We start from the raw sequence: 26,284 nt of genomic DNA, 5'->3' as shown, positions 1-26,284 counted from the left end.
GCTTATCACTTTTAAGGAACTATCCAAACCCTTTCCATTATTTAAAGATATCTGGGATGAGATGAAGGGTAGCTAATAATTCTTAAGGGAGGATTTAACAGTTAAAGTTGGTTTTGCAACTTAATGTAATATCATTTTATTTTTAGGAAAGCTTTTCAGAGCACCTTATTCCTTGTTTTGTAATCCATCACCCCTCCTTCCATATTAATCTTTAACGTGGCTGTTTTTTGTTGTTCTCCTTGTTTTAATTCGGACTGTAACTTTGCTCATATATCTGTCCAGGGATTTAAAAAATGTTTATCCTAAAATTCTGGGTGTACAGATAGATGGGTAGTTGCCCATAGGGCATGTTGCTTCTGAAAGTAGAATCACTGCTGGTTCCTTTATATGTTTTCCAGCTGAAGTAACACACCCAGGGCAGTATGAGCATGTTTTTGGAACAGGCTTAGCTATTTATGTAATTTATTATGTATCTGTAAAACACAATTTTATGTCAAACCTTGTTCAGCCCGGCCTTTTGGTCTCCTCCTCTAATTTGTCTCTTAGAAATGATGATTATGGTGTCTTCATAGAAATGCATGTATTTATTTGTATGGAACTAGTTTTAACATGCATGACCATATTTCTTCCTCAAAACAACCCTATAAGATTTTGTTCATTTCAAATGTGTCTTCTCACTATTCAAGTATGACTGATTAACAAAAAGGAGAGCGAGAATAAAAAAATGCTTCTCTTTCAATAACTTTCTAGTCTAGTTTGGGAAATGTGTGAATTTAGCAAGTGAACACTGGGCCAGGCCTTCAGAGCAAGTCCTGTGGCATCTCGAGGTCCACTAGGGAAGGCTGACTGGAAATCTGCTTTGTTTTGTTTTTTTACAAAAATTCAGTGTGACCTGTATTATATGGGGTGCGCCCAGAGCACCAAGGTGTAAGCTGGGCACAGTTTAACCTAGCTGTGTGTTTGGAGTAGGGTAAGTTACATAGAGGAAGGCTAATAGAAAATTTAGCAGTACTGTGAGAAGAAGCTTTTGATCCCTATTTATTTCAGTCTAATATTTGTGTTTTCATTAATGAATAGGTAATAGGTCAGAATTTAAAAGGTTAAAAAAAGGATATACATTGAAAATATTTCCGCTACTCCTTCCCCCAGCCTCCATTCCCCAACCTTCCTTTCTAGAAGTAATTGGTGTAAGGACTTCCTTGTGCATTATTCCCAGTGGTATTTTATGCATAATAAGCAGCTCCATATCCATGTGTTCTTCTCATTGATACCTTTTCCATTTATAGAAATGCTGGCATATAATACATCTGGTTTTTAAAATTTATTCTTCTTAACAATATATCTTGGAGATTACCCCAAATCAGTGCACAAAGAGCATCCTCATTCTTTGTCATAGTTGCATAGCACTTATTTCTTTGTAGGTGGCATTGTACCATAGTTTTCATAGCCAGTCAGTTACCTGTAGATAGACATTTAGATTGTTTCCAGTATCTTGCTGTTTGCAAACTAGGCTGAAGCAAATAACTTTGCAAATTTTTTTTGTACATGTAGGAGGCAGTGCTAGAACTTAGATAAATGTCTATGTAATTAGAATTTGCTGGCTATTGCCAAATTAATGTCTTTAAAGGTTGTAGCACTTAACCCTCCTACCAACCACAGGATTTGAGTGCCTGTTTCCCCACGTCTATCTCATAGATGGAATGTATTGTTCATCTGGTGGCTGTTTGCCAATCTCTGTGTGAAAAGTAGTTTCTCAGTAGTTTTAATGTTTCCAGGGAGAGAACAATGCAAAACAATTATCTTTTTGTCTCTTGTATGTTTAGTTCCATGTAGTTTAGTTTGTTAATTAAGGTGTTGCTTTATAATTCAGGCAGCCTACATCTTCTTAAGCGTCTACAGCCGTAAGAGAAACTTAGTTTCAAATTCTGAGTTCTGGGACTAAAAATATACCAGTCAATGTTTATGGGGTTGCCTCTGTGTGGCTGGCACCCTGTGATTCAGTGAGGGTTCTGACCCTAACTTCCATGGAACATGTAATCTAGAGGGAGTAGAGAAGATGCAATAACAGAGAAAGTACGGATAGTTACGGGAGCATCTGCAAGAGAACCTGGACAGTTTTGGGAGTAAGGGAGTATCAGGGATGTTTTCCGAAAGATGTCTTTCATCTGCAACCTGAAGCCTCAGGAGGAATTATCACTGACACAGATTGAAGAGAAGTGTGAGTTACCTAACTAGCAAGTTGGGGGTAGATGAGCAGCAAATAGATAGTAAAGACTGAACAGTAATCCAAAAGGTGGTGACCCATTTGAAGAAAAATAGTTTGGGCATTTATTTTACTCTCTTAAAAATTAAACTTTGGATAGATAACCTATTGGGATTTTTTTTTTTAAGCTGTCACGCTATTAAACAATGCCTTGATAATGTTGGCACCACCTATTATTCCATATATCAGTGCCTTTTGATGGTTTTTAAAGTGTGATGTTTTCATATTTGACCTTCATACCAACCCTGAGAAGTGGTTAGGTTTGGTAATACTATACCTTATCACAATAAGGAAATAGTCTCAAAGAGGATGAATCTTATCCAAGATTCAGCGCCAGTCTTCAGCAGAACCAGATCTAGAATCCAAGATCTTTTGGCTTCCCTCGTCAGCACGTTGCCTTTGTGCTCTGTGTTTCCTGGTTAGTGATAACTAAGCCTTTTTGAGAACAGCATTGTTATAAAAATGCTGCTCTGTTGAAACTTGAGAGACTTAAAACACAATATTGCAAGAGCCTGCCAGTCTCAGTGGCATGTTTCTTCAGCCAGCTCTTTTTAGCTTATTAAAACAAACTGTGTCATGCTTAGAAGATGTTCACTCACATATTTTATTTTGGTATCAGTGCATTTCCTTACAATTACACAATGTCATTCCAGGAGGAGTGAGAAATCAGGCCACGGCCAGCAGTGCTGCCTTTTCTGGTCCAAAGCACTGGTAGTAGGAAGAGGCAGTTAAATGTGAATACCGAAATGCCTCTTTGTAGAAACAAAGGAAAAATGTAGCTCTTTAAAAATTGTTTTAGGTTATGCGTAGGACCACTGGAATCACACACTCTCCTAAAATGCTAATATATTTGTTTCTTGCAGCAGTGTTGAGGTCTTTGGAAAACTGGTATAAAAGTATTCTGCGGGCCAGGTGCGGTGGCTCAAGCCTGTAATCCCAGCACTTTGGGAGGCCGAGACGGGTGGATCACGAGGTCAGGACATCGAGACCATCCTGGCTAACACGGTGAAACCCCATCTCTACTAAAAAAATACAAAAAACTAGCCGGGCGAGGTGGTGGGCGCCTGTAGTCCCAGCTACTCGGGAGGCTGAGGCAGGAGAATGGTGTAAACCCGGGAGGCGGAGCTTGCAGTGAGCTGAGATCCGGCCACTGTGCTCCAGCCTGGGCGACAGAGCGAGACTCCGTCTCAAAAAAAAGAAAAAAAAAAAAAAAAGTATTCTGAGCCAGCTCAGCTGCTTCAGAGCTTTTGTGTGTCCTTGGATAGGCAACTTAATTTCTCTAGGATTCAGTCTCCTCATTTTAAAAACTGATATAATACCTACCAAAAAGGTTGATGTGAGAATTAAATAGAACTTTATACAGAATTCCCTCAGGCATTTTTAAGTTTCTGTAATAGGGATGTATCTTACAGTTGATGGATACATTTAGTGTAGTCCCCCTACCTCCCAAGCTAATAATGGTACATCTTACAATTGATGGTATCAAATTGAGGTGATAATAACATATTTTAATGCAATATGAAGTATAATATGCGTTCAATAAGTAGCTGCTATCATTTTTTAAAAAATTAAATAAGGCTCCTGTGTTAAGACCACATCCCAGGAGGAAAGTGTGGTCTCTCCTGGGAGGGTGGTCTACATACAGGAAGCCAGATGTGTGAGGTGGCTGTAGATAGGCAGAAGAGGAGAGCTCATGTCCTCTAAGAACCTATTAATAGATACTGAGGGTGGGAAAAGGCAGTGAGTTTTGTGGTCATGTTAAAGTCAGTGTCTATACCATTGAGGAAAGAGCTAGCCAGAGAAGGACTTACAAACTAGATTTTCTTGATTCATGCAACTATCATAGAAATGTTTATTGTTGCTTTTTATCATTTTGTGTTCTTTAAGGAAGTCTTACTTTGAATGTTTTCAGCTTTATCTCAGTTGTGGTTTAGAGAGAGCTGGCCAGGACCAGTTGTTTATTCTTTGACTATGGTGTTAAAGGGAGAGTCTAGCTCCTTTTAGTAGGAGTAGCTCACAATAGTGACTGGAGACCCTGTTGTGAGAGTGAATTTTAGGAAAGGGGTTAAAAGCCAGGTGCAATGTCACACACCTATAGTTCCAGCTACACTCTGAAGGCTGAGGTAGGAGGATGACTTGAGCCCAGGCCAGCCTGGGCACCATAGCAAGACCCAATCTCTTAAAAAAAAAAAAAAAGGAGGGGGGATTAGGGGATTAGGATGTAATGGTTTGTTTAACTACTCCCCTTTTGGAAAACTTCCTTCCAGTGGCATGCTTGGAGGTGCCAAGTTGCACTATGAGACAAGGCAGCCTGTCCTTGTAGCTCTTTCCCTGTAAACAAATCCAAAAGATCTGTCTTCTAGTTTAAGTGTCTCTAATTTGGATGGAGAGAAGAGTGAAGATGTGAATCTCAGCTAGATGGAACATAAAATGAGCTCATACTATGCAAACTTTTCAGTAGCCTCTCTTTTAAATATAGGTTTATATTGTGTTTTGGTATACATAAAAGTAGGGATAAAGGGATGTTAACTCTCTAACTTACTCTTAAACAGTTCAAAATGTAAGTGGGTAGAAGAGAAAAATATAAAGCAAATGAAAAATGCTAACAATTGGGAAATCTGGGTAAAAGGTATGTGGGAAATCCTCCTACTGGATTTTGTAGTTTTTCTGTAAGTTTGAAATTATTATTATTATTATTAATTAATTAATTTTAGGCCGGGCGCGGTGGCTCAAGCCTGTAATCCCAGCACTTTGGGAGGCCGAGACGGGCGGATCACGAGGTCAGGAGATCGAGACCATCCTGGCTAACACGGTGAAACCCCGTCTCTACTAAAAATACAAAAAAAAAACTAGCCGGGCGAGGTGGCGGTGCCTGTAGTCCCAGCTACTCGGGAGGCTGAGGCAGGAGAATAGCGTAAACCCGGGAGGCGGAGCTTGCAGTGAGCTGAGATCCGGCCACTGCACTCAAGCCCGGGAGACAGAGCGAGACTCCGCCTCAAAAAAAAAAAAAAAAATTAATTAATTTTTATTTTTTTTTGAGACAGAGTCTCGCTCTGTCGTCCAGGCTGGAGTGCAGTGGCGCAATCTCCGCTCACTGCAAGCTCCTCCTCCCGGGTTCACGTCATTCTCCTGCCTCAGCCTCCCAAGTAGCTGGGACTACAGGCGTCTGCCACCACGCCCAGCTAATTTTTTGTAGTTTTAGTAGAGATGGAGTTTCACTGTGTTAGCCAGGATGATCTCGATCTCCTGACCTCGTGATCCACTCACCCCGGCCTCCCACAGTGCTGGGATTACAGGCGTGAGCCATCGCGCCTGGCCGTATGAAATGATTTTTAAAGAAAACGTTAAAAGTATGTATCTTGAACATCTTTCCATGAAAACACCTATGTTTATGTTATTAAATCTGCATACCATGCCGTTGTGTGGATGCACTCACTGTAAAGGCAGTTAGCTAGACTCCTGTTTTGCTCATTTCCAATTACTTGCCATTGGAAACAGTGCTTTGTGGATATCCCTAAATATGATATGCCCTCATATATTTGGAATGAAATCCCTCTCCCCCTTTGAAACACCTTCACTCCCATAATGGACTTGACAGGAAGATTAACAGTAAATTAACCAACTGATGCTTGAATCTAAGACCTTATTTAGAATTTTAAATGGGTTAAATGGTGACTATTGTATCTGGATAAGGTAAATGTTGCTAATCTAAAATAAGCTGTCAAAATTTCTTCAGTCCTGGTTCATCCCACATAACAAAACTCTTGGGAAAAAAAATGAATATTTCGGTGACATGAAACATCTTGGCAAAGTGTTGACTGCTTGAGTAATTATGAAGATCAGAAAGAAGTCTTTCGGTCTCTTGAAGGGTGCGGCTTTTTGAACTCATTGTGTTGGAAACAACGGACAAATCTTTTTTGACTTCTTTTAAAATGTGCTTCACTATTTTTTATTGGTTGCCAAGTATTTTGATTGGATTCTTAGTCTCATTCCAGCAACATGTAGGATGAGGGGAATATTTTTTCCAGACTCAGCGTAGTCTTGTGCTTGTTCTATTGATTCACCTTTAACTTTTAATTGTTATTTTTTTCTAATGATCCATGTAAAAAATTGAAATAGAATACAATTACATTTTACCCGCATGTGAAAACAGCATTTCTGTATCTTACGTTTGTGCTAAAATAGAGCACAAATGTTTAGTCCAGTTTGTAGGTGTTTCTTAATGGTTTTGAAAACAAAAAGGCCTGGTTGTTGGCATGTGTAATGCTGGAGATGAGTCCAGTGGATCCTGCCAGATGTAAGGGACCCCCTTGATTCTCTTTGGTTGTACCTGACTGCCTGGCCCTACCTTGGTAATAACAAGCTGCCAACATTTTATTAAGACTCTTTCCAGGAAATTTATGTGTTTTAAAAACAGACTGCGTCTGAATTTTTTTTTTAACTTTAAAATTTTATTTTTTAATTTTTATCTATTTTGAAATTGGGTTATATGAGACTGGCTAATTTGTGTGTTTTTGGTAGAGATGGGGTTTCGCCATGATGCCCAGGCTGCTCTCAGATGCCAGGGCTCGGGTAGTCTGCCCGCCTTGGCCTCCCAAAGTGCTGGGATTACAGGTGTGAGCCACCATGCCCGGCCTAAATCTGAATTTTGACATGTCCATTAGATTCCATTACAGGACGGTGTGAATGTTTGTATGCTCTATTCATTCCTGTTTGTTCGTCCATGGAGCGAATTGGAATGAGGGAAATGGTAGATTAATAAAACCCTAGATTGCAAATTAGTAATCAGTACTATTTTAAAGTACACTTAAATTAGAACCAAGAACAGGGAAGAATCCCTTGCCATCTGTTCTCTAGCTGCATGGTAGGTATTGTATTAAATGGACCAAAAGGAGCAGAGCTTTATGCATAGCAGTGGCAGTAATGGGAAAGTTGTATGTTGTATAGTACTTGCCGTACTGTGCCCATGATGCCTGGCTCATGAATTGACACAGAACAAGTTGCTATTCCATTGAAAACCATGTTCCATGTCGCTAGTTCAGAAAAAGTATTGATTTTAATTTAACTTTGCCCACTTTCTTTGCTCTTAAAAATATGTAGACTGTAAAATGTCACTCCCTAGGCACTGTCTGGTGGTGAGTAATCATTATTTGTTTAGCCACGTATAAGGAAGAGGTAGAAATAGTAAATCTTTCCTCTAAGACAATAATTAATCTCCTCTACCCTTCCAGACTTTCTCTTTTTTTTTTTTTTTTGAGACGGAATTTCGCTGTGTCGCCCAGGCTGGAGTGCAGTGGCCGGATCTCAGCTCACTGCAAGCTCCGCCTCCTGGGTTCCCGCCATTCTCCCGCCTCAGCCTCCGAGTAGCTGGGACTACAGGCGCCCGCCACCTCGCCCGGCTAGTTTTTTTGTATTTTTAGTAGAGACGGGGTTTCACCGTGTTAGCCAGGAGGGTCTCGATCTCCTGACCTCGTGATCCACCAGCCTCGGCCTCCCAAAGTGCTGGGATTACAGGCTTGAGCCACCGCGCCCGGCCCAGACTTTCTCTAAAAAAAAATTTGTGTGCATGTGTGTGTGTATGTATGCATGTATGTATGTATAAGGTGAAATGCTGACTTTAGAGATATTTTTAACTTTGAAATGAATTTTGGCAGGCTAGAATATAAAATAATGAAGAGCTATCCTTGATTGGACTTAGGCCTGCTTACTTTGGACCCACTAACGTGTTCAGATGATCATCATCTTTGTCTTCATTTGGTGTGGCTTACTGGTTAGCTGTTGCTATGAGGTAGCTGACTGCGGCACCTATTCTAATCTTATTTTGTACATCTGTTATTCCCTAGGTTTACTAATATACTAGTTTTCTTTAATAAATAAATTTTAGAAACTTTTGACCTGAGGGTCAACAGTTAGTCTGCCTTTGTCTCCATCATTACTGTGTTTCCCCACAAGATTAAGTTAGATTAATCTTTCTGGTCTTATTTCACCCAAATGTAAAGTTGTTATTGTTTTTTATATATATATACAGCCAGAGTACAGTGGCATGGTCTTGGCTCACTGCAGCCTCCACCTCCCTGGCTCAAGTGATCCTCCTGCCTTAGCCTCCTGAGTAGCTGGGACCACAGGTGTACACCACCATGCATGACTAATTTTTGTATTGCTTTTGGTAAAAATGGGGTTTCACCATGTTGCCCAGGCTTCAAATGTAAAGTTCTTAATACTTAGCTAGTAGAAGATAAGCCTTGAGATGAGTATTGCTGCATTAATAAGATCGTCCACCAGTACCATCACTCTTGACTCTTGTTTGCTAACCTTTTATTTTTTGCTTTTCACTTTCAGCAGACCTACTCCAATGAAGTCCATTGTGTTGAAGAGATTCTGAAGGTGAGTTCACTGTTACTCTTTCTCATTGGAAGAAATATTTAAGTAGGTAGGTGTACATCCATTTACGTTCACTTTAAAGAACAGTTACCATTGGCTGGGTGTGGTGACTCATGCCTGTAATCCTAGGACTTTGGGAGGCCAAGGCAAGCAGATTGCTTGAGCTCAGAAGTTTGCGACCAGCCTGGACAACATGGCAAAACCCCGTATCTACTAAAAGAAAAAATACAAAAAAAATTAGCCGGGATTGGTGGCACATGCCTGTAGTCCCAGCTACTCAGGAGGCTGATTCAGGAGAATCAGTTGAACTCTAGAGGTGGAGCTTGCAGTGAACTGAGATTGTGCCACTGCATTCCAGCCTGGGCAACAGAGTGAGACTATGTCTCCTAAAGAAAGAAAGAAAGAAAGAACAGTTGCTGTTCCCAAACCCCTTTTAACCATTTCTTCCCCACTTACATCTCCAAAGGCAAAAATAAACCAGAATAGTGACAGAAGTAGTCTTGGAATGTAATTGAATTCTCTACCAGATTTTATTAATTAAATTGAAGTCTACAAACTACAAGGCATTTGGACCAGATTTTTATGGCATCTCTCATAAGATTTTCTGGTTGTCCGTAAAGGCCCAGGAGAGTTGCTCACTTCCCAGAGAGAAAACTTCCTGTATTGATGTGGTGTGGGAGGCACCAGTGGTTAAACAGTGCTTGATTTATACCTCTTGGCGTTCTGTATGTGATACCTAATACCTATGGCCTCATACGTACGGCCTGTTCTTCAGTGAGACCATGAAATTTTAAAGGAATAAAAAGAAAAATAGTGGGAAGTAAATGGTCTTTAGACTTTCCTCGAAGGGTTAGTTTTTGCTCTTGTGTATTGAAACTATGCCACGAACATTTGTGCTTCCACAAATACGTCATTGAATACATTACCCACTTGTTCAGTTTTTCTTGTGCAAGGATGACAAATTCCTTCTAGAATTTAATTCCAGGGGAAAAAATGTTAATTTTCCTCATGAACTGGTGTTCTTTCTTTTTATCAGAGAAGAATTATATATAATGTTTCCCATTTTGCCTTTAATTTCCTGGAAACCCAGAGCTTAATTTTAACGCTCAGGTACAGTAATTATAAAAACTGAGGATTTTGTGTATTTTTTATCCCTCTTCTGTGGCTTTTAATTTGCTTCTAGGCCAATTTTAATTATATTCTTGTCTTTTACTGTAGGGTTTCTGACTTTTTTCTTCTTTTTTTAATTAGTAGGAGAGATGTATATAACAAATGTGACTTTTAATTTGAATCGCTACTGCTCATTTTTTCTCAAAATACATGTTTGCCCAATTTTAGTTTTTTAACTTTTCATTTTAAAGTATTAAGTGATAGTGGTGCTAAAACCAGTAATTAAGCTTATTGGTTATTTCCTCACTTGTGAAATTTTTGACACTAGTAGTATCTAACCAGTTGTTTGGAAAACAACTTGTATTTGTTTTACAGTCTTTTGTCCTATTTTGTAGTTAGGGTTTTCTGAGAAAGAAACAACCTCTAGAGAAACATGCTTTTTTTTTTTTGAGACAGAGTCTCTCTCTGTCACCCAGGCTGGGCGTGATCTCGGCCACTACAACCTCCGCCTCCTGGGTTCAAGCGATTCTTCTGCCTCAGCCACCCAAGTAGCTGGGATTACAGGTGTACGCCACCACGCCCTACTGATTTTTGTATTTTTAGTAGAGACGGTGTTTCACCATGTTGGCCAGGCTGGTCTCAATGCCTGACCTCGAGTGATCCACGTGCCTCAGCCCCCCAAAGTGTTGGGATTACAGGTGTGAGCCATCATGCCTGGCTGAGAAACATACTTTGAACTGCTAACAGTGTGGGATTTTTGTCAACCAGCATGTAAGATTAAATAAGTTACCTTGATTACATTTTTGTGTCATCCTTTTCCTTTTCTATTTCTGAAATTTGTTGGTATGGTAAGTCATAAACATACTAAGGGACTTAATTATAAACTATGGCCTTGGCATTTCCTCTGAAACTGTGCATTATTTGTTCTATCATTATTTCAGAAGTAAGTGCAATAGTGCAGGTTTGTTTTCTGCATATGTCAGATGCTTCTCTTAGGTTTTGGTGTGTGTTAATTAATATAAGACATGTCACATCCTTTATTTAGGGATGGTGATACTACAGCATCAGACAAGCATTTTTAATGCAATGAATCCATCCATCCTCCTTCCCTTCTCACCCAACATCACATTAGTGAATTCTTCCTTACCTAGAAATGCTTGAGAGTGAGTGGTTAATGCATAAATCATGCCCATTTATGTTTTGGAAATCATAACTTAGGAAAGCAAACAGAAGGATGTCCAGGACTGAACAGGTCATAGACCTTTTCATATTGGAGGCTGCCCCTTCTCTTCTGTGACCTCAGTTAAGTTCTTTGTCCCTGCTGGGCTTTGGTTTCCTCATTGGTAAAATGAAGGCCCTGAGCTAGTGGATGATCTCCAGGGTCCATTCCAGCTCTCACTCTTGACGCTGATCCAGATACTACTTTGCTTTGTGTCCCAGTTCCCGTTCTCATCTTGTACCAGCAATTTATTAAGATTGCCAGGAATGCACACACAAATCTTTCTGATGGGTGATAGAGACAGTAAATAGTTTCCTAACAGAGAAAATCAATCATAGAAAATAATGTTTGGTTCTCTGGGGTCAGTATTTAAGGGGGAAGTGTTGTAATGAAGGGAAGCGGTAGCCCGTAACTCCAGCAGGCTAATGGAGTGAGAAGATAGCAGATAGACACTGTTCGTTTTCAGGGAATGGTCATGCACTAGGGTCCAGAAGGGCAACATGCCCTTGATGTGTGCATGGAGACACCTCAGATTTTCTACTTACAGGCAAGCCTGGCCTCCACAGCATCTTGGGGGAATTATTGTGGTACTAGTAGGCATTACCTCAGTGCAGCATTTCCATGACGCTAGTACAGTGAGTGGTAGCACTGTTTGTATGTTCATTCATTTGTTCAACAAATACTTATTAAGCCTCCACGGCACTAGGATGTTGTAGTGAATAAGACAGAGTGCTTGCTCTCATAGAGGTCAGAGTAGGGAAGAGAAATGTATAGTGTCGGGTGTTCGTGGTGCTATGAATAATGCAACAGGCCGGTAAACAGAGGGCCAGGCAGAGGTGAGAATTGGTGGAAAAGCCTTGAGGTAGTATCAAGTTGGTGTATTAGAGGAGCAATTAGAACTAGACAGTGTCTCCGGAGCAGAATGAGCAAGGAGGAGAAGACAGTAGCTGTGGGGCCTGGAGGGCCAGGGCTGATGTAGGTCCCAGTGATTTGTGTCTGTTCGTGTGACACGTCATTGTTAACATAGGAAGTGAAATCAAGGCCTTGTGAGTCTTTCTGGACAGCCTCTTCTCCTTAATAATGGCCTCAATTCTCTTAAGTCCCTCTAGTAAGCTAGGTATGTAGGGAAGTATATAAATGCTTTCGGACTACCAGGGAACCACTTAGGGTTTGAAAGAATTTATGTACTTTCCAACTGCCTAATTTAATAGCTGGGACAGCCTTAAGTATTGATAGTACAATGGATGTTTAGGAATAATTGGTGACTAAAAGTCATAGATACCATTGAGATTCCAAATAAATTATTGAAAAACATAATAAGAGTGATGTTTTCAGATACTTCTCAATTAATTATTACATGTTTTTTTTTTTTTTTTTTTTTTTTTTGAGACAGAGTCTCGCTCTGTCGCCCAGGCTGGAGTGCAGTGGCCGGATCTCAGCTCACTGCAAGCTCCGCCTCCCGGGTTCACGCCATTCTCCTGCCTCAGCCTCCCGAGTAGCTGGGACTACAGGCGCCCGCCACCTCGCCCGGCTAGATTTTTGTATTTTTTAGTAGAGATGGGGTTTCACCGTGTTAGCCAGGATGGTCTTGATCTCCTGACCTCGTGATCCGCCCGTCTCGGCCTCCCAAAGTGCTGGGATTACAGGCTTGAGCCACCGCGCCCGGCCATGTTTTTGTATTGTAACATTATAATGGTACTGTGCCTTAAAGTATCAAATAAATAAAACAGCAGGAAGTTCTCTTTGGTGCAGTATTGAAATTCTTTTAAAACTGGACTTTTAATTAAAAGTTGTAATGTTTTTAATTTATTAAGTGCCTTCTGTGCACTATTCATTTGAGTACCATACATAGTACTCTTAGAATACTTTGAAAATAAGTGATTCTAGTTTACCTCTTAGTGAACATTGAGGCTTAAGGTTCAGATGACTTACATGGCTGACATGACTGGTAAGGATTGGAGTTAGGATTGCAATCTGGGTCTTTGGCTGTAGCCATTATTCTTTCCAGTATATTTTAGGAAAGATCTCCTGTTGTGTCCTGAACCAAGCACATGACCAGTCAGTAAATAAGGGCACGATTTCACTTTTAACAAAAATTAAGTAAGCCAACATCACTTATGTTACTTATCACTGTGCGAAGTCACTGCTGTCTCTCCTGAGGCTGTGGTAACCCACAGAGCTGCAGTGGGGAAGGGCAAGGGGAGACCTGCACATAGGTTAGAAGTGGAAGTATTTGCTAGAGTGCCATCTCCAGCTGTTGCAAGGATCACATGGCATTTTTGTGGAGATAGGTTAGCCAGGACTCAGAATGAGGTGTTAGAATACATCATGTGTTATACAGGCGGGGTAATATAGCATGCTGTGGGGTCGCAGATTGCTGGTAGAGTTGCATGTCGATTTTTTGTTGTTGTTGAGATGGAGTCTCACCCTGTCACCCAGGCTGGAGTGCAATGGTGCAATCCCAACTCACTGCAACCTCAACCTGCCAGTTTCAAGCCATTCTTCTGCCTCAGCCTCCCAAGTAGCTGGGATTATAGGCATGCACCACCATCATTTTTGTTTGTTTGTTTGTATGTATGTATGTATGTATGTGTTTTGAGATGGAGTTTCACTCTTGTTGCCTAGGCTGGAGTGCAGTGGCACAATCTCAGCTCACCGCAACCTCAGCCTCCCGAGTAGCTAGGATTACAGACATGCGCCACCGAGCCCAGCTAATTTTATTTTTAGTAGATACGGGGTTTTTCCATGTTGGTCAGGCTGGTCTTGAACTCCCGACCTCAGGTGATCCACCTGCCTTGGCCTCCCAAAGCTGGGGTTACAGGTGTGAGCCACTGCACCCAGCCTCATGTCGAGTATTAAGCCAGTTTGCTGGGCAGGTCTGACAGGTGGGAACCGCCTTCGACTTCCTGGGGTACCTTGACTCAGTCATTTTGGACCTCAGTTTTTTTTCAATCTGTAAGATGTTGGGGTTGTAGTTAATGATCTCCAGTGCCGTTTTGGCCTTTTAGAAAAGTGTGTGTGTGTGTGCACACACATTTGCAATTTGACACATCTTTTTTCTGACATACCTGTTTTCCACAAGTATTTTTAGTGAAGTAAAATTTGTGAATGTGTTTAGAAGAATTTGTGTCAAGATACATATATCAATTGTAAGTTTTAGAAATCTTTCCTTCAACCAGAAAATAGTAAAAATTTAGCTTCTCAATGGAAAATAAAGGTAATTTTAGGCTCTTCTCCTTTAAAAAAGTTCTTACTTGCTAATAGTGTGTATCAGGGAAGGGTCAAATCCATTAAAACTCTCCCAAGTGGAACAAGTGACCTGAATTACTTGTTTGCTTAAGTCAAACAGGAAAGTTCTTCCTCCTTTGAACTGAAATAATACCAGGAAATGCAATAAAGAAGCTGAGGGAGAAAGAATGCATTGAGGAGAGAGTGCTTTTCCAGCCCAACCTGTCACCTATAGTCTTCGCAGCTCCACAAGCTCTGGCAGTACCTGTTACATACAGTTTATGTGCTTGATAAATATTCAGGGTGTTAAATTCATTCACATTCCATACCTTGATTGTCTTCTACAGACTGATGTTTTTTAGTTTTGTATGTTGGAGAGCTTCAACTTTTCAACATAGTCCACTGAAATGGTTTTTTTTTTTTTAAAGTACATGAAATAACTTTTAAGATTGTACTTTCCATTTACGATCAATCCATTCTACATTAAGTTGAAACTGTTAAGTAGCAATGAATGTTCTATTTTTAATTTACTTTTTCTTCCCTTTCCAAATATCTTTCCAGGAAATGACCCACTCATGGCCTCCTCCTTTGACAGCAATACATACGCCTAGTACAGCTGAGCCATCCAAGTTTCCTTTCCCCACAAAGGTAATTCCTTAAAAGTATGGCAGGCACTGCATCCACCTTAGTGAAAAGCATAAGGCATTGCTGTGAGGCATATTGATAAAGTATTACTTGTTCAAATCTTTGGAAATGAGGTTAAAATTATGATTAATTTAGCTTCTACAGTGCTTCAGAATGCTTTCAAATATTCTCCAACTTAGTAAGAACATCTTGGATTTTCATAAAGCTTTGTAATTTATAAAAAGCATTCAGGACTTTCCAATACATTCTCTCATTTGAGAATCCTTACTTTAGAGATGGGAAAACAGAGGGGCAGGGAAATTGAGTATGTGATTTCTCGTTCAGAATTAGATATACACATATGCACATTACATCTTACATGTCTCACACACCCTACATTTTCTTGAGTTTAATGTGATCAGTTACACTAGTGCTGGTTTAATAACAAGCAAATAAACTGCTGACTTGTGTTTCTGTTACAGTATTTATGAACAGTGCGTTAAAACACTGCCATTTTCCTTTTTTTGGCTCATACTTCTGGATAACCTTCAAAATGTAGAAATAGCACCTTCAGATCTGTGTTTTCTTCAATCTGATATGCATGTGCATTGTTTTATATATGTAATACAAAAATGGAGAGAGTGGGAGAGCTATTCCTTTCCATGATACTGTTGTGAAAAGAAGTTCTAGACCGGGCGTGGTGGCTTATGCCTGTATTCCCAGCACTCTGGCAGGCCGAGGTGGGTGGATCACTTGTCCAGGAGTTCAAGACCAGCCTGGGCAATGTGGCTAGTCTCTCCAAAAAATACAAAAACTAGCCAGGCGTGGTGGCATGCACCTGTAGTTCCAGCTACTTGGGAGACTGAGGTGGAAGAATCACTTGAGCCCAGGAGGTTGAGGCTGCAGTGAGCTGTAATTGAGCCACTGCACTCCAGTCTGGATGACAGAGTAAGACCCTGTCTCTCTACCACCAAAAAAAAAAAAGGTTCTATCTACAAAAACTCAAATTTGCCACTTTATATATTTACTTATTTTCTAATAATTTTTAAAAGGTGACTCATGGGCTGGGCGTGGTGGCTAAGGCCTGTAATCCCAGCACTTTGGGAGGCCGAGGTGGGTGGATCACGTGGTCAGGAGATCAAGACCATCCTGGCCAACATGGTGAAACCCCGTCTGTACTAAAAATACAAAAATTAGCCGGGCGTGGTGGCGGGCGCCTGTAGTCCCAGCTACTGGAGGGGCTGAGGAAGGAGAATCGCTTGAACCAGGGAGGCAGAGGTTGCAGTGAGCTGAGATTGCACCACTGCACTCCAGCCTGGGTGACAAAGCGAGACTCTGTCTCAAAAAAAAAAAAAAAAAGTGACTAATTATTGCTTGTTTTAAATTAAAGCACTAAGCTCTGTAAAAATATCTTTGTGCAACAACAAAGGAAAACGAAACTCTAGGAAAGAAGAGAAGCAATGAAAGCTAAAATTAGGTTAATCAATGTTTTCAGCTTATGCATGGAAGAAGTTTGCATACATGGATAGCTGCAAGTCGTATAATGAAATAATTACAGAATCTGTAATGGGTGGTATGGATATTCTCTACACTGTTTCCATTGTTCTAGATAGTTGAAAGTTTCATAAGACTATCCTTTTAATACTAAAAGCTCTACAGTTTTCCCTTTAACTTTATAAGCCTTAATCTTTTAATAATTAGATATTTTTATTTTTCCTTCTAGGACTCTCAGCACATCAGTTCTGTAACCCAAAACCAAAGTAAGTAAATTTGAAATGCTTATTGGATTGGAGAACAAAGCATAGCTTTTACTGTTTAACATAAAAACGTTAGTAAAAAATGCCCCAACAGAGATGAGGCCTTCTTATTTTGAAAGAATAGTAAAGGAGAACAAATACAAAACTATTCTTCATGTGAAATTTAAAATTGTTGGCCAGGCGCGGTGGCTCATGCCTGTAATCCTAGCACTTTGCGAGGCCAAGGCAGGTGGATCGCTTGAGCCCAGGAGTTCAAGACCCAGGAGTTCACCTGGGCAACGTGGTGAAACCCTGTCTCTACAAAAATACAAAAATTACCTGGGCTTGGTGTCATGTGCCTGTGGTCCCAGCTACTTGGGAGACTGAGGTGGGAGGATCACTTGAGCCTAGACGGTAGAGGTTGCAGTGAGCCAAGATTGCGCCACTGCGCTCCAGCCTGGGAGACAGAGCAGACCCTGTCTCAAACAAACAAAAACAAAAATAAGATTGTCACAAAGAGTTAATAAAGATGTTTTAGTGAAATACTAAACAAATATAATATGGTATTACTGACACATAGTAGCTGTACCAAATGTGACTCTCAGAGCTAGGAATCGTATACAACAATAGATTGGAGTGTGTGATTCTTGTATTTTAAAAAGCAAAACTAAGAAATTTTTATAAGGAATATGACATACAGTTTGTCTAGCTCCACTATGTTTGTTTGTCGTGTAATTCTTTTTCAGTCCCTTTTTGTGGATTGTAAATACTTGAGAACTCAGAGGGAAATAGAAGAACACTAAGTGGATCCAGCCTTTCTCTTCAGTAGTAATCCCTCAAATCAATAAATTCTTTATTTTTATTTTTATTTATTTATTTATTTATTTTGAGACGGAGTCTAGCTCTGTCGCCCAGGCTGGAGTGCAGTGGCGCGATCTCGGCTCACTGCAAGCTCCGCCTCCCGGATTTACGCCATTCTCCTGCCTCAGCCTCCCGAGTAGCTGGGACTACAGGCACCCGCCACCTCGCCCGGCTAGTTTTTTGTATTTTTTAGTAGAGACGGGGTTTCACCGTGTAGACCAGGATGGTCTCGATCTCCTGACCTCGTGATCCACCCGTCTCGGCCTCCCAAAGTGCTGGGATTACAGGCTTGAGCCACCGCACCCGGCCAATAAATTCTTTATGTGCTATTTGTAAGGCAGGTCAAGCTTTACAGAAATGACTAGGATAAGCTGGATGTGGTGGTGTGCACCTGTAGTCCCAGCTGCTCGGGAGGCTGAGGCAGGAGGATCGCTTGAACTCAGGAGTTTGAGACCACCTTGGGCAGTACAGTAAGACCCTATCTCATGTAATTTAATAGAAAAGTAAATAAAATTGACTAGAGTATTTGTAATCATTTAGTTCATCAAAATATGGTTAAGGAGCCCGAGCCTAATGGCATGGTTGCAGTGAGCTGAGATTGCACCCCTGCGCTTTGGCCTGGCCAGCAGAGTGAGACTCCATCTCAGAAAGAAAAAGAAAAGGGGGAATGGGGAATAAGACACTTTCATAGGTGGTGGTAACAAGCACCAGGATGTGGTAATTGCCAAAGTTGTGAAGTATTAGTCTTCAAATGATGGGGAGACCAAAAGTTGGGTGTAGAGGTATATATGCATGTTAGGAGAGGAGAGCTTGTAGAGATGATTTTTCCTTCAAATTTGCGCACCTCATTCTTTTCCCTCACTTAATTTTTGTATGCTATTGTTTGAATTGCAAGGATATGAGGAGAAGGGCAAAAATATTAGAAAAGCAAGAAATAGAATGTCCTTTCTCTAGAACAGAGGTGAGGAAACTACAGCCTGAGGGTTAAATCTGCCCTGCAGCTAATTTTTGTAAATAAAGTTTTATTGGGACATGACTACACCCATTTCATCTATTATTCTATAAATTATAGCACAAAAAACCTAAAATATTTATTGTCTGGCCGCTGTAGATAAAATTTGCTGTTCCCTGCTCTAGAGATACTGAATAAGATCTTGCAAAGAAATCATGACTCAATTTTCCCCAAAATGCAGATAAATAAACCTGACCATATTGCTGCAGTATTGTATGAATAGCTAGGTAAAATTAACTGAAATGGATGACTCCTTGGGAAGATTGGGAAATCTCTTTTCTCAACATCTCGGCATCTAGCCCAGACTAGTGGAGTGTGCACCGGTCTGAAGGCAGAACACCAGCTCAGCTGTGGTTGGGATTGCTATGCACCACTCCACCCCCACCTTCGGCCTGCTTGGGCCGCTGGTCATGCAGGTGGTATGTCTTCCACGGGGTTGCTCGTGGTTTGTTTTCTTGCTAACTCATGGTTTAGAAAGAACGTTTAGTCCGTTAAACTATTTGATTTCCCCTTTTAGCAAAACATAGTTGAAGATGAACTGGTAAGCACTTTCTTGGCCAGGGATGGATCATCCTCTTGCCCTGTGCAGTACTGTGGGCCAATTCCTTGTTACTCTGATGAGAATTTGTCCAACATTGATGGGTCTCCTGGAGGTCCTGGCTCACCAGCTGTTTACCCCCACATCTTTTATGCTGCTGTCACTTTCTTCTGCTATTCCGGGAGCCTTATTTAACTTTGTGAGAATGTGACCTGAAAAAGAGGGATCTAGTTTGTTGCATGTTGGATGAAGAAGATGGTGGGGAATGGATGGATATAGCTTTCAGTGGAGAAGACACAAATTTCTTAAAGTATGCTCAGCAAGTCAACTCTGATTTCTTCAACACTGATCTTATGGTAGTGGTACATAGGTTTTAGAGTCTCTGGAGAGGGAATGTGGGGGGATTTTACTTGGATGCCCTAGTGTTATATGTCCACAATTGCAAAACGTAACCAGACCCTGTGGAATTTAGAACCCAGTCACGATGATCATGTGGAGTCCCTGTGAATGGTCTGAAGAGGAGGGGCCACTGCCCCTCTCATTTGGAATCTTGGTCCTAGGTTTCTAGACAGAGGGGTGGCCATTTGAAAATATCATATAAGAGCTGCTGCCACCATGAGGGTAAAGTGACTAATTGCAAATATGCAAGGGTCTCCACATGACATTTGTGGGAAATGTCATTCAGCCCTGCCTAAAAGGTACCCATGTTTCTTTTTCACTTCCAATTCTTTTTCAGGTCCCTATTACCTCATGTCTAGACAAACGCAGCTGCCTCCACACGTAACATTTCCTGCTCCCTTCTAAGTTATCCTAGGTAGCACTACCAGAATAATCCTTCTGAGGAATCACTGTGTCATGTTCCTGTTTAGATCATTGATGTGTCTCATAGCCCAGCAAATACAGTCATAACTTCCCATCCTGGCCTTCAGAGCCCTCTGAAATCTGCTTCCGAATGTTTCAGTGCTGTCCAGCACAGATGCTGCACCTCAGCTCTGCCCTTTCCAAACTCAGACCCCCTTCTTCGTGTTTGCTCCTGCCTTCCTCTCTCTTTTGCCAGCATCACTCTGCCAGAATCTTGGCTGTCCTTTGTGACACAATTCATTTTGTTCTTTCTTTAATTTGCCTTCTTTGGTATTACCAAGAGAACAACCATTCTGTGGATTCCCAGGACATTTAGTTTTTGTAATTGACTTGTGTACTTAATCTCACACTGCCTTGGATTACAGATATTTATGGACCCGTTTCATGTCCCTCAGTCAACTGTGAGCTCTTTCAGGACAGGGCCAAATGCCTTAAACATGTTGGTGTCTATGAGGCAGTCTCTAAAGAGCTGCTGAATGAATGAATTGCAGGTGGGGAGTTGAATAATGAAGGGACAGGTGGGATGGAGAGCACCTAGGACAGGGCTGTGGAAAGAGAGATAACAGATCACTGATATCTGTGTAAAGTCACATGGTGGCCAGGGCACTGGGAGCACAGCCCTGCCGGAGTGCTTCCATGTGGGCCTCCACCCCTGTCAAGGACAGGGAGGTCTTCCCACACATAGGAAAGTTCCTGGCATCGTAGGTAGGTTGTGCTGCAAGCAATGCCTTTCAAGGTATTTTTGGCCTATTGAGAGCTTTTGGATTCTGAACAAGCCTTCTCTCTAGAAGTAACATAAATGTCATCTTATAATGGTAAGATTGTACCAAGTGCGGTGAGTTTAGGTAAAAAGTGGGGCTGAACGTAAAAGAACTTACAACTAACGATCTCGTAAATGTGTCATTGTGCTGCTCTGATAATGTTTCTCTCCCCCTCAGAACAATATGATACATCTTCAAAAACCCACCCAAATTCTCAGCAAGGAACGTCATCGTAAGTAAAATGCTTTTTGTGTATTAAAAATGTATAGTATGAAATTGTAATGTCTCATGTAAATGCATTGCTTAGATTTTTCTTTTCTGCTTTTATATAATGACATTAATAAGATACTGCTGCATTGTAAAGGGAAGAAAGGGCCCACATTAATTTTTTTTTGCTTATTTGTTTGAGATGAGGTCTTAACTCTGTTGCCCAGGTGAGAGTGCAGTGGCGTGATCTCGGCTCACTGCAGTCTCGGCCTTCCAGGCTCAAGCGATTCTCATGCATCAGCTTCCCGAGTAGTTGGGACTACAGGTGCCCACCACCATGCCCGACTAATCTTTGTATTTTTAGTAGAGAGAGGGTTTCACCGTATTGGCCAGACTGGTCTCGAACTCCTGACCTCAAGTGATCCACCTCCCTCAACCTCCCAAAGTGTTGGGATTATAGGCGTGAGCCACTGTGCCTGGCCTAATATTTGGATTAAGTTCCCCTGTTGAGGGTCTATGTACCATTGGCGAGTTTGCTAAAGGGTCTTCTTGAGGGGAAAAAAGGTTTTTGGGCCATTACTTACATATTAACTGTGGAAATAGAAGGCCTTGGCTCTTAAGATGTCAGTCTTAAATAGCGTTAGCTGTTGGAAACAGGTTTTGGGGGATGTGCACAATTGAAGATTTTCCACTCTTTTTTGGCCTAATTTACTAATAAAGAGCTAATCTTATTGCCCAGCTGTTCTTTATTAAGGCCAGTAAGTCCAGATATCTTTTGGGTTTTTGGAACATTTTAGACTGCATATTAAAAATTTTTTAACTGGCATTTTGACCCAATTTGTCATTTCTTGATGGTGTTGAACTGCTACTTCTTTACTTTCATATGACAAGAGGTGGAGGTGGTCATAGGAACTAAGTGAGGAGGTCTTCCTTCAGTGTCTGATCTGTCACTAACTCTGTGTTGCTGGTCTCAGGATTTGAGGTGGCCCAGGAGTTTAAGCTCCAGCTTTCCTTTAGTTTTAGGCACAATATTTGTTCCATGTATTTTGGAAGGTGGGGATTGCGATGGGTTATTTAAAAAACTATATATTGAGCTGGAGAGGTTATTTTATCTCCTTGCCATGACTAAATGTGGGTCTGGGTTAAGTGTTTCCCAAGTGCCAATTCCTTAGTGTACTTTGTTTTCATTTCACCATGGCTGAATGAGGGAGGGGAAAAGGAACAAGAAGACGGGGTGTTTTTTTGATCTGAAAGATGGGTTTTGTGCATGTGGTAAGAATGTATTTTATTTGTGGTTCTGGTAGATGATGAGTTTTTTTTGTTGTTTTTAATGCCTTTTGCTGGGAGAGTAAAATGTTATCTTTTATTAGTTATTCCCCCCCCTTTTTTTTTTTGAGACAGGGTCTTGCTCTGTCACCCAGGCTGGAGTACAGAGGACTACAGACTATAGGGACACACCCAGGTATTTTTTTTTTTTTTTAAGAGGTGGGATCTCCCTGTGTTGCCCAGGCTGGTCTCTAACTCCTGGGCTAAAGCAGTCCTAGTGCTGAGATTACAGATATAAGCTTCGACACTTAGCCTCTTTTTATCTTTTTCTTTTTCTTTTTCTTTTTGGAGACAAGGTTGCTTTGTTGCCTAGGTTGGAGTGGAGTGGCTCTTCACAAGCCCAAATAGCACACTGCAGCCTCAAACTTCTGGGCTCAAGTAATTCTCCTGCCTCAGCCTCCTGAGTAGCTAGGACTACAGGCACAGGCTACTGTGATGCCCAGCTCCTCTTCCCTTTTCTTTCACCTTTTCTTTTCTTTTTTTAAAATTTTTACTTATTTATGTTTTAACATATTTTTAGAGACAGGGTCTCACTATGTTGCCCAGGCTGGTCTTAAAACTGCTGGACTCAAGTGATCCTCCTGCTGCAGCTTCCTGAGTAGCTGGATTACCAACACACACCACCACAGTCCCTTTATCTTTTTGGAAATTTTACTGGGTGCTAAATTCTAAGACTCTAGACTCACTGACGTGGATTACATTTGAGGAAGGAGGAGGTTTGTTAAACCAGTTGATGGCTGGTAAGGAGTAGAATCTGCAGATCAGGGACCACAACTGTAAGAATTCTGTAGAACCTCTGTAACCCTCTGTAGGGTTTTACACCAGGTATTTCTTTGTGATGGTTGGTTGTCAAGCCCTGTAGACCATAAAAGGCCCTGACCATTGTCTTTGGGGCAGCCAGGAAGGGACGTATCCCAGTACACCCAGGGATAGCCTGGGTATCCCAATTGACTGTAAGCATAGATTGGGGTTGCTCTTCCAGGAGTAGAATGGGTGGAGCAATTGCACCAAAGTGGGGAAGGGACCGCGTCTCTGGCCTGTGGGTAGAGGAAGAAAGGCAGCTGGGTCTGCCTGAGAGGTAGCCTCAGACTGAGCAGGCAAAAGTCACCCTACCACTCCAATTTCCATCAGCTTTCAGACTTTCAGAGACAGACCATTCCTGTGATGAAGCTGCTCAGTGAAATGAGTGGTTTTCTTGATAGCAGTGTTAAACCACTCAAATCAGAAGTGCCTGAAAGTTGCTAACAAGTGTATCTTGTGACACGTTGTGTTTGCTTTATAAAAACTATTAATTTACTACATATAAAATTATCTAGGAAAGAATATTTGTGATGATCCTAATAGATTTATAGAAGGGGTAGAAGTAGGACCTAGTGGAAGGGAGGAGAGGCAAGAGTAACATGGAAGAGAAGTGATACTGAGGCCGAGTAGATAATGAGGGTTGTGTGGACTTGGTGATTATGTGGGGGATGGACGTGGTGGTATTGATAAATGCCAAAATGAAATGTACCCTTGGGAAAAAGGAATGGCTTTTATGAACTCACTTTTAATGGAGATTAGAAGAAAGTGGTGTCCCAGTTAATTTGCAAATTGCCGTCATTGTTTCAGATTTTGTATGGCAAATCTCTTAGAGTTCGCAGGTTGATTTGATCTATTGTCAGCATTAGGGTTCTATGACATGCAGTTAAACTATTTGAGTGGCACATAGAGTGGTAGGGAGATATTCTAATACATTTTGAATGTCAGAAAAAAATTATTAATTACAGGGTCATTTATACTTTGATTTAAAAAATCAATCTAGGTCTTAATGCTTTTTCTTTCAGAGTTATGAGGACTTGGGAATCCTTAGACAAGTGGAAAAGGACATATAAGAGGATAAAAAGAGAGGCCCAGTAGCAAAGATAAGCTTGCGAGTGGTCTGTATTAACTCAGATATGGGTAGGGGGTAGCAACATGATAGAAGGATGTAGGTGTGAAATTAAATGTAATGGTTTAGCATATATTTCTCACTGTAGTTTAAGCTGTAGTTATTTCTCAAATAATGAATTCCTTCTGTAACGTTCTGTAGGTAACTGATTAGCTAGGATGTTAGTGCAATTTGCCCCTAAGTTTAAGAGAGGGTGTATTTGTTGAAGGGCTCTTGGTTTTGGAATCCTCTTCCTTTCCAAGGCTTAGATCTGTGAAGTGTTGAGGACAAAGTACAAAGTATTTATTTTCAGTAATTGTGACCTTCATATGATTGTGGAGAATTCTCTTTCCGTGCGGCCAGATTTAGTTTACCGGTGTCTGCATTTGTCAACCTCTGAAAGAGGACAAACGTGTTAATATTTTAGAAACTAAAAAGCAATTTATTTGGATATTCTAGCTAACTTGTTTCTTCCCCTACCCCCAAATTGCCAAGTCCTTACAAAAAGGTCCCCTCCATTATTTTTCTTGTTTTTGGCCTCTGAAATCAACACTAAAAGTAAGAGACAGAAATTAGTCCTTATAGCAATTTGAAATATTTATTACTTATGTGGAAAGTTTCTTTTGAAGTGAGGCAAGTATCTGAATGTGAAGGCTGAGATTGGAATTGTCCCTCGAGTTGGATGAGAGACACTGGTGCCAAGTTAATAAAGGCTGGGATGAGTCTGATACCTTTTCAAATGAGCCTGAGTTTTCAGCTTTTACTCAAAACATTGTTGGCTTTTAAATATTTTGGTGAATAAGGAAGACTCCTTCTGTTTATTGTAATATAAAATTGTCACATCAGGACATAAGTAGTGTCAGCTGAAATGTACTAGAATTAAGTCTGAAGACATGCTTTACTTGTAGAATATTTAAATCATGCTTAGCCTAAGGAAATTAAATTTTTCCTCTTGTTTTCAAACGTTAGCTTATACTGTTTGAACCTGGATATTTAAATGGCAGGTCTAACTGAAAGTACAATTTGGTGATAAATATTATGGAAGTAGTAGAAATCTGCCCCACATGTAAAGCTTAGAACTTGACATTGAAGTAATATCTACATCTCTTATTCACAGTTCTTTCACTTCTCAAAAACAGGGAACAAACATTTTTGCTGGTTATTTGTACATTTGTAGATCTGCATTAAGCCTTCAGCATCGTAGAACATTTATTAATTAAAAATTTTTTTTCACTAAGTGTTCATCTCACTTTTTCTTTTCCTTTTTTGAGACAGGGTCTCATTCTGTCACCCAGGCTGGTGTGCAGTGGGGTGACCTTGGCTCATTGCAACCTCCGCCTTCTGGGGTCAAGCGATCCTCCTACCTTAGCCTCTTGAGTAGCTGGTACTACAGGCACACACCACCGTGCCTGGCTAGTTTTCGTATTTTTAGTAGAGACGGAGTTTTGCCATTTGGCCTAGGCTTGTCTTGAACTCCTGGGCTCCGTCCACCTTAGCCTCCCAAAGTGCTTGGATTACAGGAGTGAGCCACCGTGCCCGGCCCCACATGCTTTGTGCTTGGTGCTGCTTTAGGTACTTGGAGAAACTGTGGTCAATAAGACGAAATCCTTGTCTTCCACATTTTGTGACAAACTGTAGATGGCATATAACACAGAACAAGGGATGTGACAGTGACAGGATTGAGGTGAGTTCTTTGGATAGTAGTTATACTTCAGGGAAAAGAGGGGCCCAGAGAGGGTGACATTTGATAAGAGAAAGGCAGAGACTATTTGCCACCTTGAAAGGGGCTTAACAGATTACGCTGTAGGCTTTGAAAGCTTTTGAAAACCTTAGGGAGTCATTCTTTTTTTTTTAAGTGATTACTTTGAAAAAGCTCATTTGCATATATAAAACCTGCTTTTTGGGGAGCCCTTAAGGGTCCCTTTAAGTGTCATTTTACATTATAACTGCTAATTTACTACAACAGGTGACTCTAGGCTAATTTAAACTAGATTGGAAGATTGAATAAAATATATTTTAATTCACTAGGAATCTTAGCCTTAAGGGTAGTTTGTGTATTTTACCCTTTCTGTGGGATGCTGGGCTATTAAACCAACAAGGTGTGGTCCACTTTCACAAGCATATTCACTTTCCTGCCTCCTTCGCCCCCCAGCAAAGGCCTCCAAGAACCTCCAAAACCTAACCCCTGCCACAGCTCCTCCCCGACGCACACGTCCACTTTCCATTCTGGCAGCCTTGGTCTCCCTGCTCG

At 41.0% G+C, this 26,284-nt stretch overlaps 1 protein-coding gene across 8 annotated transcripts in view; it reads left to right on the top strand.

Annotated features, from left to right (window-relative positions):
- AFF1 (AF4/FMR2 family member 1) overlaps nucleotides 1-26,284 on the top strand; it is a 214,738-nt gene that overhangs the window by 146,740 nt on the left and 41,714 nt on the right. For 5 of the 8 annotated variants that reach the window (XM_033214145.1, XM_033214146.1, XM_033214148.1 and 2 more), the window contains 4 exons: nucleotides 8,603-8,647; nucleotides 14,763-14,849; nucleotides 16,549-16,585; nucleotides 20,772-20,826. In XM_033214145.1, the coding sequence (XP_033070036.1) occupies nucleotides 8,603-8,647; nucleotides 14,763-14,849; nucleotides 16,549-16,585; nucleotides 20,772-20,826 (224 nt within the window). The remainder of the gene's footprint in view (nucleotides 1-8,602; nucleotides 8,648-14,762; nucleotides 14,850-16,548; nucleotides 16,586-20,771; nucleotides 20,827-26,284) is intronic. The other 3 variants (XM_033214147.1, XM_033214150.1, XM_033214149.1) reach the window with 3 other exon arrangements.

Source organism: Trachypithecus francoisi, unplaced genomic scaffold (assembly GCF_009764315.1).
Source record: "Trachypithecus francoisi isolate TF-2019V2 unplaced genomic scaffold, Tfra_2.0 Lachesis_group1, whole genome shotgun sequence".
Classification (NCBI taxonomy): Eukaryota; Metazoa; Chordata; class Mammalia; order Primates; family Cercopithecidae; genus Trachypithecus; species Trachypithecus francoisi.
Note: the sequence above shows the minus strand (reverse complement) of the source record. Positions and strands in the feature narration are given on the sequence as shown.